The sequence below is a fragment of the Leucoraja erinacea genome, chromosome 8 (genome assembly GCF_028641065.1).
Source record: "Leucoraja erinacea ecotype New England chromosome 8, Leri_hhj_1, whole genome shotgun sequence".
In the NCBI taxonomy this organism is placed as follows: domain Eukaryota; kingdom Metazoa; phylum Chordata; class Chondrichthyes; order Rajiformes; family Rajidae; genus Leucoraja; species Leucoraja erinaceus.
In genome coordinates, this window is record NC_073384.1 from 38,416,981 (window position 1) to 38,430,668 (window position 13,688).

At 43.9% G+C, this 13,688-nt stretch overlaps 1 protein-coding gene across 4 annotated transcripts in view; it reads left to right on the forward strand.

Annotated features, from left to right (window-relative positions):
* The window catches only part of wtap (WT1 associated protein), a 51,510-nt gene that overhangs the window by 18,768 nt on the left and 19,054 nt on the right, over positions 1–13,688 (forward strand). For all 4 annotated transcript variants that reach the window (XM_055639521.1, XM_055639523.1, XM_055639522.1 and 1 more), the window contains one exon: positions 5,624–5,751. In XM_055639521.1, the coding sequence (XP_055495496.1) occupies positions 5,624–5,751 (128 nt within the window). The remainder of the gene's footprint in view (positions 1–5,623; positions 5,752–13,688) is intronic.

The following is a 13,688-nucleotide window of genomic DNA, read 5'->3' on the forward strand; positions in this document are numbered from 1 at the left end:
AGGTTCCATATCAAAATTTGGAGTAGCAGTTCTGGTTGGCGCATTGCAAGAAGGATATGAAGGCTTTGGATAGGGTGCAAAGGAAGACGTTGCCTGGATTAAAGAGTATTAGCTATAAGGAAAGGTTGAACATACTTGGATTGGTTTCTCCAGGGTGTCAAGGGCTAAAACCGATCAAAGTTTATAAATTATGAGAGGCACAGGTACAGTAGATGGTCTTTTTTCCCCAGTGGAAATATCAAATACGAGAGGGCACAGGTTTAAGGTTAGAAATGGAAAGTTTAAAGAGGCAAGTTTTACTTTTACAAGGAGATTGGTGGGTGCCTGGAACGTGCTGCAGTGCTCTTCCTCAAGCTTGAATTGGGCCTCATTATCATCATCATCAGTGGTCACTCGAAACGAGTATGACTGTCCTCTCCTCTTCATAGGGTCATCTAATTGTGGGTCTGCAGATGTCTAGAGGCCGATCCTTGATCCACACACCTTGGTGCAACATGGGCAGTGGAGACTGGCAGTGGTTGGTAGTCGTTGAGCTCTCCTCTCTCTCCTTATGGTATTGTCGCTTTGTCTCTGCGACACGGCGTAGTTCTATTTCGTGAAGTGCAGCACCTTCCTGCACGGATTTCCTCCAGGAGCGCCTGTCCAGTGCAATGTGCACCCAGTTGCTTGATGTGATGTGGAATTTCTTCAGGTTGTTCTTGATGTTGTCCTTGAAGTGTTTTTTTGGCCTGCCGGGTGCTCGCCAACCTTCCTTCAATTGAGAGTACAGGATTTATTTAGGGAAATGTGTGTTGGACATGCAGATGACATGGCCAGTCCATCGAAGTTGGTGCTGCATTATTGTGGTGGTGATGCTGGTCATGTTGGCTTCTTTGAACGCTGATGTTGCGTTTGTCCTCCCAGCTTTCGTAAGGATCTCTGATGGTATTGTTCCAGGGCTCTCAGATGCCTGCTGTGGGTGGTCCATGACTCGGCTCCATACAACAGGGTGGAGAGGACAGCGGCTCTGTGGACCAGCAGTTTTGTTTGGGCCTCTAGGTCTCGGTCTTCAAAGACTCTTCCTGCGTCTGGCGTAGGCTCCACTGGCACAACTCGGGCGATGGTTGACCTCAGAGTCGATGTCAGCTTTTGAGGAAAGAATCCTGCCATGGTAGGGGAAGAGGTCAACGTTATCAAGCGTGTTGTCGTCCACTTTTATAGTGGGCTGGGTAGACAGCTGGTTGGGTGAAGGTTGATGTAGGACCTGGGTCTTCTTGATATTTAAGACTAGGCCCATGGCTCTGTATGCATTGGCAAAGGCATTCAGGATGCCCTGAAGGACTTCTGTAGAGTGTGCTGCAATTGCACAGTCATCTGCGTACTGAAGCTCCATGATGGCGGTGTTACTGACTTTGCTCTTGGCCTTCAACCTATTAAGGTTGAAGAGCCCACCGTCAGTTGTGTAGAGGATTGGGATCCCCTGTGGCAGCTCTTCACCAATGAGGTGAAGTATGGCAGCAATGAAGACGAGAAACGGGGTGGGTGCGATGATGCATCCCTGTTTGAACCCCGTTTTCACAGTGAAGGGCTCGGACTCCGAGCCACAGTTGCTGAGTACTGTGACCGACATGCCATCATGTAGAAGCCTCAATATTCTGATGTACTTGTCATGATAACCGTACCTTGATAGTATGCTCCAAAGAGCCTGGCGGTCTACCGAGTCAAAAGCCTTTGTCAGGTCTATGAAGGCCATGTACAAAGGCTGCCTTTGTTCACGGCATTATAGGACACTATGACTGATAGGTCAAATGGTAGTGGGGTGGGATGTTTGACCTTCTTCTTAAGATGGCTGCTATTGGAAAGTTAATGCCTTTTCTTTGTCAAATGCAATAATTAAATAATGAGTATCATATTCTTAAACATGAGGGAGTTGTATAACGTCACAAGGAAATTGTCTGGGACATATCTGCATAGTAATGAACAAATTACAGACAAGAATGATCAACCCAGGAGGCGCAGCTCGACAGATGGGTAGAACATTTCGAAGAAGTCCGAAGCAGGCCACCACCGGCTGTACAGCCACACATTCCCAAAGAAAGGATACTACTACAAATTAAGTGTGACAGACCAACAAAATCAGAAATAAAGGCTGCAATTAAGCAACAGGAAACTGGCAAGGCTGCTGGCCCTGACAATATTCCGCCTGAAGCCCTGAAAGTAGATATAGACTCATCAATAGACATGCTCTATGGCTTTTTGGGGAGCATTTGGGAAGAGGAAAAGACACCCACGGAATGGGCAGAAGGACACATTGTGAAACTGCCAAAAAAAGGTGACCGAAGAAAATGTGACAACTTCCGAGGGATTACCCTACTTTCTGTACCCAGTAAAATTCTCAACCGGGTCAACCTCAACTCTCTTCAGGAAGCTGTAGACAAGAGGCTATGGGACCAGCAAGCACGAATCAGGAAGGATCGCCCTTGCACAGACCATATAGCAACATTATGCATCATTGAGCAGTCTATTGAATGGAACACGTCCCTGTACATCGACTTTGAGAGCTTGACAACTTAGACAGGACAACACTATGGAGCCTAATGGACCACGATGGAATTCCCACCAAGATCATAAACTTGATCAAGAACTCGTATGATGGAACCTCATGCAAAGTTATGCATGCAGACCAGCTCTCTCAGAGCTTTAGTGTCAGAACGGGATGTCTATTGTCACCATTCCTGTTCCTCGTGGCAATTGACTGGATCATGATGGAAACAACTGAAGGGAAAATAAATGGGATTCAGTGGACAATGTGGGGGCAGCTAGATGATTTTGACTTTGCAGACGACTTAGCTCTCCTTTCTCACACACACACACACACACACACAGATACAAATGCAGTAGTAGATGGACAGACTCTCACAAGCTGCAACAAAACGTGGTCTTACACCCAATACAGCGAAGACACACGTGATGAGGATCCACTCCAAAACCAGCAACCCTATCCTTATGCACAGCACTGCTCCAGAGTAGGTGGAAACATTCACATACCTAGGCAGTGTTGTGGACATCACCAGAGGGGCAGAGGCAGACATAAAAAGTAGAATCAATAAAGCTAGGGTGGTGTTTAACATGCTCAGGAAGATCTGGAGCTCAAAACACATCTCAACACCAAAATACGCATCTTTAACTCAAATGTGAAACGGGTGATGCTGTATGGATCAGAGACATGGAAAACAACAAAACACACTACAAACAGGCTGCAAACATTCATTAACACCTGCCTTAGGAGAATACGTAACATCTAATGGAGAGACAAAGTAAGCAGTGTGGACCTGCGGAAAAGAACAAGCCAAGAGCCCATTGACTTACAAATTCGAAGGAGAAAATGGAGTTGGATTGGACACACCCTCAGGAAACCGCCACAAACATCACCCGGCAAGCCCTGAATTGGAACCCCCAAGGAAAAAGGAGAAGAGGTCGCCCCAGGAACAGCTGGAGAAGAGGTGTCCAAACAGAAATCTGAGAGTGAGCTCAACTAGGGAGATAATAATAATAATAATAATAATATCTTTTATTGTCATTGCACATAAGTGCAACGAGATTTGGTATGCAGCTTCCATCCGATGTCATAACTTAAATCTATATTACTAAAAGTCTGATCTTGACTGCTTTTGGCCCACTGTGCTACGATTTCCGAGAGAACGCCGCCACCTACGGCAGTCATTTTTGGCCACCTTGCTCAGAGCCCCCGTCCACCTTCCGGGACCAGAGGATTTTTCCCATCGATGAAAAATCAGAGAGATATTAATGTTTTTTTTTTTTAATTGCCATTCTCTCTGCTGCCCCTGCTGGAGGGAGGGGGGGGACTATAAAACCAGGAAGTGCTGTGCCTCACTCAGTCTCTGCAAGATGGAGGAAGCCATCTCTCTGAGCTCTGAATAACACTGAACACATGTCTACTCAACTGAGTGCCCTTAATGTGGTTTGAAAATGAAAATATGGTTGGTTTGAAGTAAAAAGGCACTGCCTGCAAATGGTTGTTAGCGGGTTTGGGTTGAAGTAAAAAGGCACTGCCTGCAAATGGTTGTTTGGGGGGTTTGGGTTGAAGTGAAAAGGCACTGCCTGCAAATGGTTGTTTGTCTAAACTTGACAACTTCCTGTTTGCACTATATTGTTTTTAGATATAACGCTACCACTTACTGCTGTGATTTTTGGCCATCGTACTCAGTTCCCCTCCTCTCATCAGGTGCAGAGGATTCTTCCCATCAATGAAAAACAAAAGTGTTATTGGTGTTTAAAAAATGTTGAGAATCTCTCTCCTGTCAATCACGCCATTGAAGGCCACACCTTTTCCGGTGGGAGGGGGAGGGATTATAAAACCCGGAAGTGTGGGTGTGGCTCAGTCTGCATGATGGGGGAGGTCACGACTCCGTCTGAGCTGTGAATCAACTGAACACCCTGAATGTCTACTGTGTGGTTTTATGGTGGTTTCACCCTGCTTGAAATAGTATGAAACTGCATTTGAATGTGGTGGCCTTGCACAAAATGGTATGAAACTGTATTTGAATGTGGTGCCGTTGCACCCTGCATGAAATGGTATGAAACTGCATTTGAATTTAGTGGCCTTGCACCCTGCTTGAAGTGGTAGGAAACTGAACCTGAATTTGGTGGCCTTGCACCCTGCTTGAAGTGGTATGAAACTGTACTTGAATTTGGTGGCCTTGCACCCTGCTTGAAATGGTAGGAAAATGGATTTGAATTTGGTGGCCTAGCGCTCTGCTTGAAATGGAATTTCAAGGAATAGCCATGAGTCAACTGCCAACTCACCAGCCGTGAGTGAGCTGCCAGCGCATCAGGCTTGAGGGACTGAGCTGCCACCCCAAGAATCCATTTGGCCCACAATGTTCACACTAGCCCTCTGGAGACCAGTAGTCACTGCAGCCAACAACACCCATACCAGCCCTCCTGTGTGAACATGGGACCCAACGGGTCCCACTTAGTCTAGTAACTAATACAATTTAGATTTAGATACCCCGAGAACATGGTTGTAAAAAGAACATTAAAACAGTAAAACCAGACTAAAGTGCAGGTGTCTGTGCGACGTGACCATCCGAGGGAGACAGTCCATGGGGGTGGGTGGCACTCAGCAGGGCCTGTTCAGAACCGCTATAGCTCTAGGAATGAAGCTGTTTCTGAGTCTGGAGGTGCGGGCGTAGAAGGCCTTGTAAGGTCTGCCAGAGGGAAGTAGTTCGAACAGATCTTAAAAGAACTGCCAACAACCGAGTGAGGCGGAGGAATTTTTTCAATGGCCTATGCTCCCTAGAGGAGCAAAGGGCAAGAAGAAGTTAGCATAACTAACAAAATCTGTAGAAGGGTAAAATCTTTGGGTTTACATTGATATATAACCACAATGAAAGATTGACATGAGCAGTGATTTTTTGAGTAAACTATATCAAAATTGTCATTAATACATTCAAAATCAGCCTCAGAATTAGACATCATGTATATAATGTAGCTAAAACAGGTTTACAAAATGTGTTCTTTCCTGATAAAATCGTAACATTTGAAATGAACTGACATTGAATACTATATTTTGAGCAAGCATTTGATCATGTTTATTTGTTTGCACTCTATCTGTCAACAGCAAATGATGTAAGCGGATTAAGAGAGTCAGAAGAAAAACTAAAACAGCAGCAACATGAGTCAGCCCGAAGGGAGAACATCCTACTTATGAGGCTAGCTACAAAAGAACATGAAATGCAGGAGTGTACGGTAAGTATTTTCTTGTGCATGTAGACCACATTAAAATTATTATTAGGTGTTGGTAAGGTATTTCTTTTACTGGATTCCAGCTCTTGAATAAGATTGAAAGAGAGCTGACAATATATATAGGGCATTATATAATTTTCCTTTTTAGTGCCTTGATTTATAGATCTTAAATGTTGTTACAAAGTCCTAAAACTCTTCTCCTTTAGCTCCTTCTGTCTTAACATTTTTAGCATATCACAATCCTTTTTTTGTATATTATTGGTAATATGCAGTGCCCTCCATAATATTTGGGACAAAGACCCATCTTTATTTATTTGCCTCTACTCCACAATTTGTAATTTGGTTAAAGTACACATTGTCAGATTTTAATAAAGGCCATTTTATACATTTTGGTTTCACCGTGTAGAAATGACAGCAGTGTTTATACATTGTCCCCCCATTTCAGGGCACCATACTGTTTGGGACACAACAATGTCATATAAATGAAAGTAGTCATGTTTAGTATTTAGTTGCATAACCTTTGCATGCAATGACTGCTTGAAGTCTGCGATTCATGGACATCACCAGTTTCTGGGTGTCTGCTCTGGTGATGCTCTGCCAGGCCTGTATTGCAGCCATCTTTAGTTTGCCTGTTTTGGGGGCTAGCCCCCTTCAGTTTTCTCTTCAGCATTTAATTGGGTTCAGATCGGGTGATTGACTTGGCCACTCAAGAATTAACCATTTTTTAGCTTTGAAAAACTCATTTGTTGCTTTAGCAGTATGTTTGGGATCTTTGTATTGCTGTAGAATGAACCGCCGGCCAATGTTTTGAGGCATTTGTTTGAACTTGAGCAGATAGGATGTGTCTATACACTTCAGAATTCATTATGCTACTACCATCAGCAGTTGTATCATCAATGAAGATAAGTGAGCCAGTACCTTCATGCCCAGGCCATAACACTCCCACCACCATGTTTGACAGATGAGGTGTTATGCTTTGGATCTTGGGCAGTTCCTTCTCTCCTCCATACTTTGCTCTTGCCATCACTCTGATATGTTAATCTTCGTCTCATCTGTCCACAAGACCTTTTTCAGAACTGTGGTTGCTCTTTTAAGTACTTCTTGGTAAATTGTAACCCTGCCGACCTATGTTTGCGGCTAATCAGTGGTTTACATCATGCAGTGTAGCCTCTGTATTTCTGTTCATGAAGTCTTCTGCAGACAGTGCAGCAGATAGTGGTCATTGACAAATCCGCACCTGACTTCTGAAGAGTGTTTCTGATCTGTCGGATAGGTATTTGGGGATTTTTCTTTATTACAGAGAGAATTATTCTGTGATCAGCTGTGGAGGTCTTCCTTGGCCTGCCAGTCCCTTTGCGATTAGTAAGCTCACCAGTGCTCTCTTCTTAATGATGTTCCAAACAGTTGATTTTGGTAAGCCTGTTTGGCTGATGTCTCTAACAGTTTTATTCTTCTTTCTCAGTCTCATAATGGCTTATTTGACTTTCATTGGCACAACTTTGGTCCTCGTGTTGATAAACAGCAATAAAAGTTTCCAAATGTGATGGAAAGACTGGAGGAAAGACTAGGTGCTGAGAGCTCTCTTATACCTTCACGAAGGAGGCAATTAAACACACCTGAGCAATTACAAACACCTGTGAAGCCGTGTGTCCCAAACATTATGGTCCTTGAAATGGGGGACAGCTGTAATTTCTACATGGTGAAACCAAAATGTATAAAAAATACCCTTTAATAAAATCTGACAATGTGCACTTTAACCACATGTGATTTTTCTATTACAGATCTCAAATTGTGAAGTACAGAGGCAAATAAATAAATGTCCCAAACATTATGGAGGGCACTGTAGAATTTGCATCGTAAGATGATGCAAGCACAAGAATATGCTCCTTCAAAGTTTAGATGTTGAAAATTTCTAATCAAGCAAACACAGCTCTAATGTATTCATGATGCAGGGAAGGTAAATCACCTTGTTGCTGTCTGGTAATTTATGACATTTTAATGGCGGGTATGGAAGAAATATTTTGTAACCCAACTCTAAATGCTCTTGTCAGAAGGGGATTCAATAATAATAATCTCATCTGTGAAATTTAAGTTGGTGTTAGATTTTCCTCAGATTTGACATGATCTTTCCTTGATTCTTCAATCAGAAAATTTTGAGATTTGCTTTGGTGGTCCTTGCTGATTAAACATCAGAGGAAGTTAGATTTAGCTCTTCGGGCTAAAGGAATCAAGGGATATGAGAAAAAAGCAGGGACAGTGTACTGATTTTAGATGATCATATTGAATGGCAGTGCTGGCTCGAAGGGCCGAAGGGCCTACTCTTACACCTATTTTTCTATGTATGTTTCTAAAACTAGGAGCAGGCAGAGGCCATTTGGCCCTGCTGCTCCACTCAACAAGAACCTGGCTGATCACCCACTTCACTCCTGTGGTGCTTCCTTTTCCTTGCATCCTGCGATGCCTTTAGGATTTAGAAATACATCTACTTTATTCTTGAATGTATTCATTTTGTTTTGTGCAGAATTCCTTTATTTAACTTCTTCCTTCCACCTCGAAAAACAAGTTTACTTGAGAGATCCAACATAGAGAGTTAATGAATTAATAGAATTGTTTTCTCTTGCTGAACTTTTACATGTAGTTACAGTGGTGAATTGCAGTAGCAGTCCAATGCTCAGCTGCATTTTCATTGCTAAAACCTCTCTTCCATTCGCCTCTCCTCCCCACACTACCATGGCAGCAATGTTCTCATCAATATACAGAAATATTTTGAATCGGCTGCATAATCAACATGCCTAGGTAGAACCTGGGTCTTTTATTTTAACTCACCCCTGATCTCTAAAGCCATTTTGCATGTATACGGTTTAGTCAAGATGGAATAATCTCCACGTCCTAATGGACACATCTCAAAAAACTCTTGAAGTTTGGTGCTCCTCATGTGTCTCACTTTACACTTCACTCCCTCCATCACACACATTACAAATTATACATCTACAAAATGTGCTGAAGATTCTTCACAGTACCATCGAAACACTTGCATCCTAAGAAGAAAAAAGGCAGAAAGTCCATGGAAAATTCACATTCCAGATCCTGTACTTTCTATGTAGGAAGAAACATGCAGATGCTGGTTTAAACCAAAGATAGACACAAAAAGCTGGAGTATCTCAGCAGGACATGCAGCATCTCTGAAGAGAAGGAATGGGTGATGTTCGGATCGATACTCTTTTTCAGACTGAAAGTCACAGGAAAGGGAAACGAGATATTGATGATGATGTAGAGAGACAAAGACCAAGGAATGAAAGATACGCAAAAAAGTCACTATGATGAAGGGAACAGGCTATTGTTAGCTGTTGGGTGAAAACGGGAAACTGGTGCGACTTGGGTGGGGGAGGGATAGAGAGAAAGAGAGGGTATGCCAGAGTTACTTGAAGTTAGATAAACCAATATTCATACCACTGGGCTGTAAGCTGCCCAAGCGAAATACTAAAGGGAAGGCACCTTAGGAGGGGGTGGTTTGGGTGGGAAGGGATGAGTTAACCAGGGAGTTGCGGAGGGAACGGTCTGCGAGAGGCAGAAAGGGGTGGAGATGGGAAGATGTGACTAGCGTTGGGATCCCGTTGGATGTGGACTTATACAGCGGAGAGACCTGTAGACTCAGCGATCGTTTCGCTGAACACCTTCGCTCAGTCTGCCTGAAGCTGCCTGATGTCCAGGTTGCTAAACACTTTAATTCTCTTTCCTATTCCCACACTGACCTTTCTGTCCTAGGTCTCCTCCATTGTCAGAGTGAGGCTAAATTGGAGGAACAGCATCTCATATTTCGCTTGAGCAGCTTACAGCCCAGTGGTATGAATATCGATTTCTTAACTTCAAGTAACCCTGGCATTCCCTCTCTTCCCTCTATCTCTCTCTCTCTCTCTCTATCTCTCTCTCTCTCTATCCCTCCCCCACCCAATTCGCACCAGCTTCTCGTTTTCACCCAACAAACAGCTAACAATGGCCTGTTTCCTTTGTCACCGTTACTTTTTGCATATCTTTCATTCATTGTTCTTTATCTCTCTACATCATCGTCAATATCTCTTGTTTCCTTTAACCGTGACTTTCAATCTCAAGAAGGGTCTGGACTCGAAACGTCACCCATTCCTTCTCTCTAGAGATGCTGCCAGTCCCGTCGAGTTACTCCAGCTTTTTGTGTCTATCTCCTGTACTTTCTGGCTGGAAACATGTCATGGTTTTCAACATTGGGTTAAACTCGTAGAACACCCTACGATATTGGAGTATCTTCATCCTAGAGACTGGTTCAGGTGGTGGTTTACCAGCACTTAGCCAATTACAGATAGTATTAATTGCTAGCAATGCTATTGATACCCACATTCTGTGAATAAATTGCATCTTGATCTAATATCCACAACTTGATTTTATTCTGTGTTATAATTCATTTTATTTTTAACAAAATTTTGTGCTTGTAAAGGCAATACCAACATACATTTAAGTTTGAAGCAGAAGATTTTTAGAGAAGCTTGGTTGCTACCTTGATTATATATTGCCATTCAGAAGCATTATCTCAAGCCTATTAACACCCATCTCGGTATAATTATTGCCATGATAAATTTGGGCTACCATCTTTACGCAATCAATTGACCCTGAGCATTCCCCATCACAGAAAAAGAGTAATGCATAAAACATTTTGGCAATTTAATAGTTTCCCACCTTTATTAATGTCAACGGTGTACTGATTTTTCAAAAGCAAAGAGATTACTTCCTACCAAATACTGTGCCCTTTCAAATATATATCAACTGCTCTGTAATTCTTTGAAAGTATTTGGAGTGCAGGCTTTCCACAGCTGTTTATTTTGCCATTCCACAATTATAGTACGAAAAGCACAGAAATATGGTCTTAGAGATATTTAATTTATTAATCCCATCTCATTGTTTTCACATTAATCCTGCAAACTTCTCCTTTTCAATTCTATATCGTTTCCTTTTCAAAGTTAAAATTGATTTGACGGGAGTTGGGGAGAATGTGGTGAGATAAACAATGGGATTGATGAGGGATTTTACCCTTTTTCACTTTTTAAGAACAACAATCTCAGTTTTTTTTAATCTTATCACAACTGAAGTTGAATATTCATTCTGGTAAATACCATCCTCGTCCTCTCCAAGGTGCTAATATACTACATTTGAAGTAAAGCAGTGATTTATAAAAGCATGAAATGACTCTAGGATTTGTACACTTTCTTACAATAATTCAGGAATGTGGATCAGCTTCAATGATTGGTGTGTGTGTACACTTCAAACTTCATGTCCCTGCATCTCTTTTCCTTCCAATAAACATTGCTTCATGTTTTTGCATTAACGTCTCCTATGTGTGCCCATTTCAGTCTGACTGTATAGTTCTAATATTTGTTACTAGCCTCATTGTTGCAATCATTACTAAGCTTTGTTATAAAAACAGAATACTGCGGTGCTAGAAAATAAAAACAAAACATTGGAAATTCTCGGGACAGGCAGCATCTTTGCAGAAAGTAGTAATGCTAATTACCTTTTGTCGTAACTAGGAAAGGTTACAGATAAAATAAATACTAAACTGTTAAGAGCTTGGAGGTAACTATAAAGAGGGATGGAGTAAAAAGGATAGAAGACAAGAATGATTAACTGACAATGAGGCGACACTGAGACAAATAAGGTTTAGTAAATTTACAACTGGGAGTAGCAAGGAAGTGGCATCCTATGCTTAGCCTGATAGACATCAAGAGTGTTTTTTTGTCATACAGGTGCACAACCTTTTATCCGAAAGCCTTGGGACCAGACACTTTTCGTAATTCAGAATTTGTCGGCCTTCGGAATGGAAATTTTTTAGCGTACATTTTAATGGCTCATATCCGCAAGGTCGCGAGTTTTGCGCCTTGATCCCGGCAGTTACTCGGTCGCGAGTTTGAGTCTTCAATGTCGTTTTTTCTTGCAGAATAAATGTCTGTATGAAATGCAGTGTGTTGAATGAATTCCTGAATTTGTAAATGAGCATTCCTGCGCACTCATGTCACCCCTAGCGGGGCTACATGTAGGCGGCCTAATTCTTGAATCCCCGCTAGGTCGCGAGTTTGCGCATTGCAGTTATCACGCTCTCAATGTAGTTTTTTCTTGCAGACTCATGTTTGTATGAAATGGAGAGAGTACTGACTGTGGGCAGAACTTTGGAAGTGATTGCCCACCAGTCTAAAAAGCCGCTGTGTCTCCCTGTCCCTGGGATAGCAGGGGGCGATCAAACAGCACAATACCCCCCCCTCCCCCTCCAACTCCAGTGGAATCCGCTCCCCGATGGGTCGCTACGGCGACAAGTGGCAGTTCGCCCACAGCCCGAGCTGCGCCCCCTCATCTGCCACCCCAAGAACAAGACGTACCTTGCACACCATCAGCTTCTGCCCCTACGTGTTCCTCTGGAGTTGGAGCGGGGCTGGGCTGGAGTTGCTGCTGGCTGTGGGTCTCTGGGATCTCCGTGCTTGCAGTGGGCCTGGGGGTCGGTGTCCCGTTGGTCCTGACGTCTCCGGCCACCCCCTGGACTGGAACTGAGACTGGGAATTGTACCGCCCTTGCCCCCTCCCTCTGCAACTGCAAACAACCACACTATCCTGCAAGTGCGGTACAGTTCCCGGAGGATGGCAGGTGGCCGGAGACGTCAGGACCAACAGGAACCCGCTCCCCGATGGGCCCCTACGACGCCCCAAGCTGCGCCCCGTCATCCGCAACCCAGGTTCCTCTGTAGTTGGAGCGGGGCTGGGCTGGGCTGCTGTTGGCTGTGGGTCTCTGGGTTCTCCGTGCTTGCGGTGGGCCTGGGGGTCGGTGTCCCGTTGGTCCTGACGTCTCCGGTGACTGGCACTGACCTGCTAGCATCGCTGACGTGAAGACAGTGCAAAGCCCCCGCGCCGGTGTAATGAGCGGGGAGCTGGAGAGAGGGGAGGGAAGGGGTCACACACATGGCCGGGAAGCAGAGGGGTGTAGGTGGGGTGAAACTGAAGGGAGCGACAATCTGCTGCTGCCTGCCCACTGAGTTAAAAAGTTCCCACGCAAGACTCACGATACACTGTGTATCATGAGTCTACCGTGGGAACTTTTTAACTCAACGGGCAGGCAGCAGCATATTGTCAATTATTCACCCTTCCGCGCAATATACCCTCACCTGCTCTTTTATGAATGGGGATTTAGTTCCCCTTTCTTCGAGGACCGACCGGAGGTTCCGCTGTCACCTCTGCGGGCCGCCCTCGGTGAACGTTTTCAAGGACCGAAAAAATGTCCGTTATTCGGAGGTTTTCGTTATTTGGATCTTCGGATAAAAGGTTGTGCATCTGTATGTCCTGGATAGAACAATGAAATTCTTACTTGCTGCAACACAACAGAATATGTGAACATAGGACTTAACGGGAGAAGAAAAAAAGTTCAACGTGTATATCCACACATACTCAATAAACAAACCATTATAGTTGAAACGCCGGCCAGAAGATGGAGTGCTGTTGAGCTTCATGAAAGCAGTACGGAGAATCGCTGATGGGGCTTTTGGAATCAAATATGTGAATTCAGTGGAAGTACACCGCAGAATATTCATCTGTTTAGATTCCCAGTTGTGGAGGAGCTTGCGCTACAAGCAATAGATAGAGTGAAGTACTATTCCATGGGGGAAATGCATTTAGAGCTACAACCTACTGTCCTGGGCTGCCAGGGTCCTTTCAACCATGTCTTCTACCTTCAATATGTTAAAGCTTGTTTCTGAAAATCAAGACGTTGTAGTTACTGGAAATCTAGTAAAAACAGAAAATGCTAGAAGAACTGGACAGCACGGTGACTCAGCAAATGAAGCTGCTGCCTCACCGCACAGAGACCTGGGTCCATTCTGACCTCGGGTGTTGTGTGCCTCCATAACTCTTGGATACTCAGCTGGTCAAGCAACA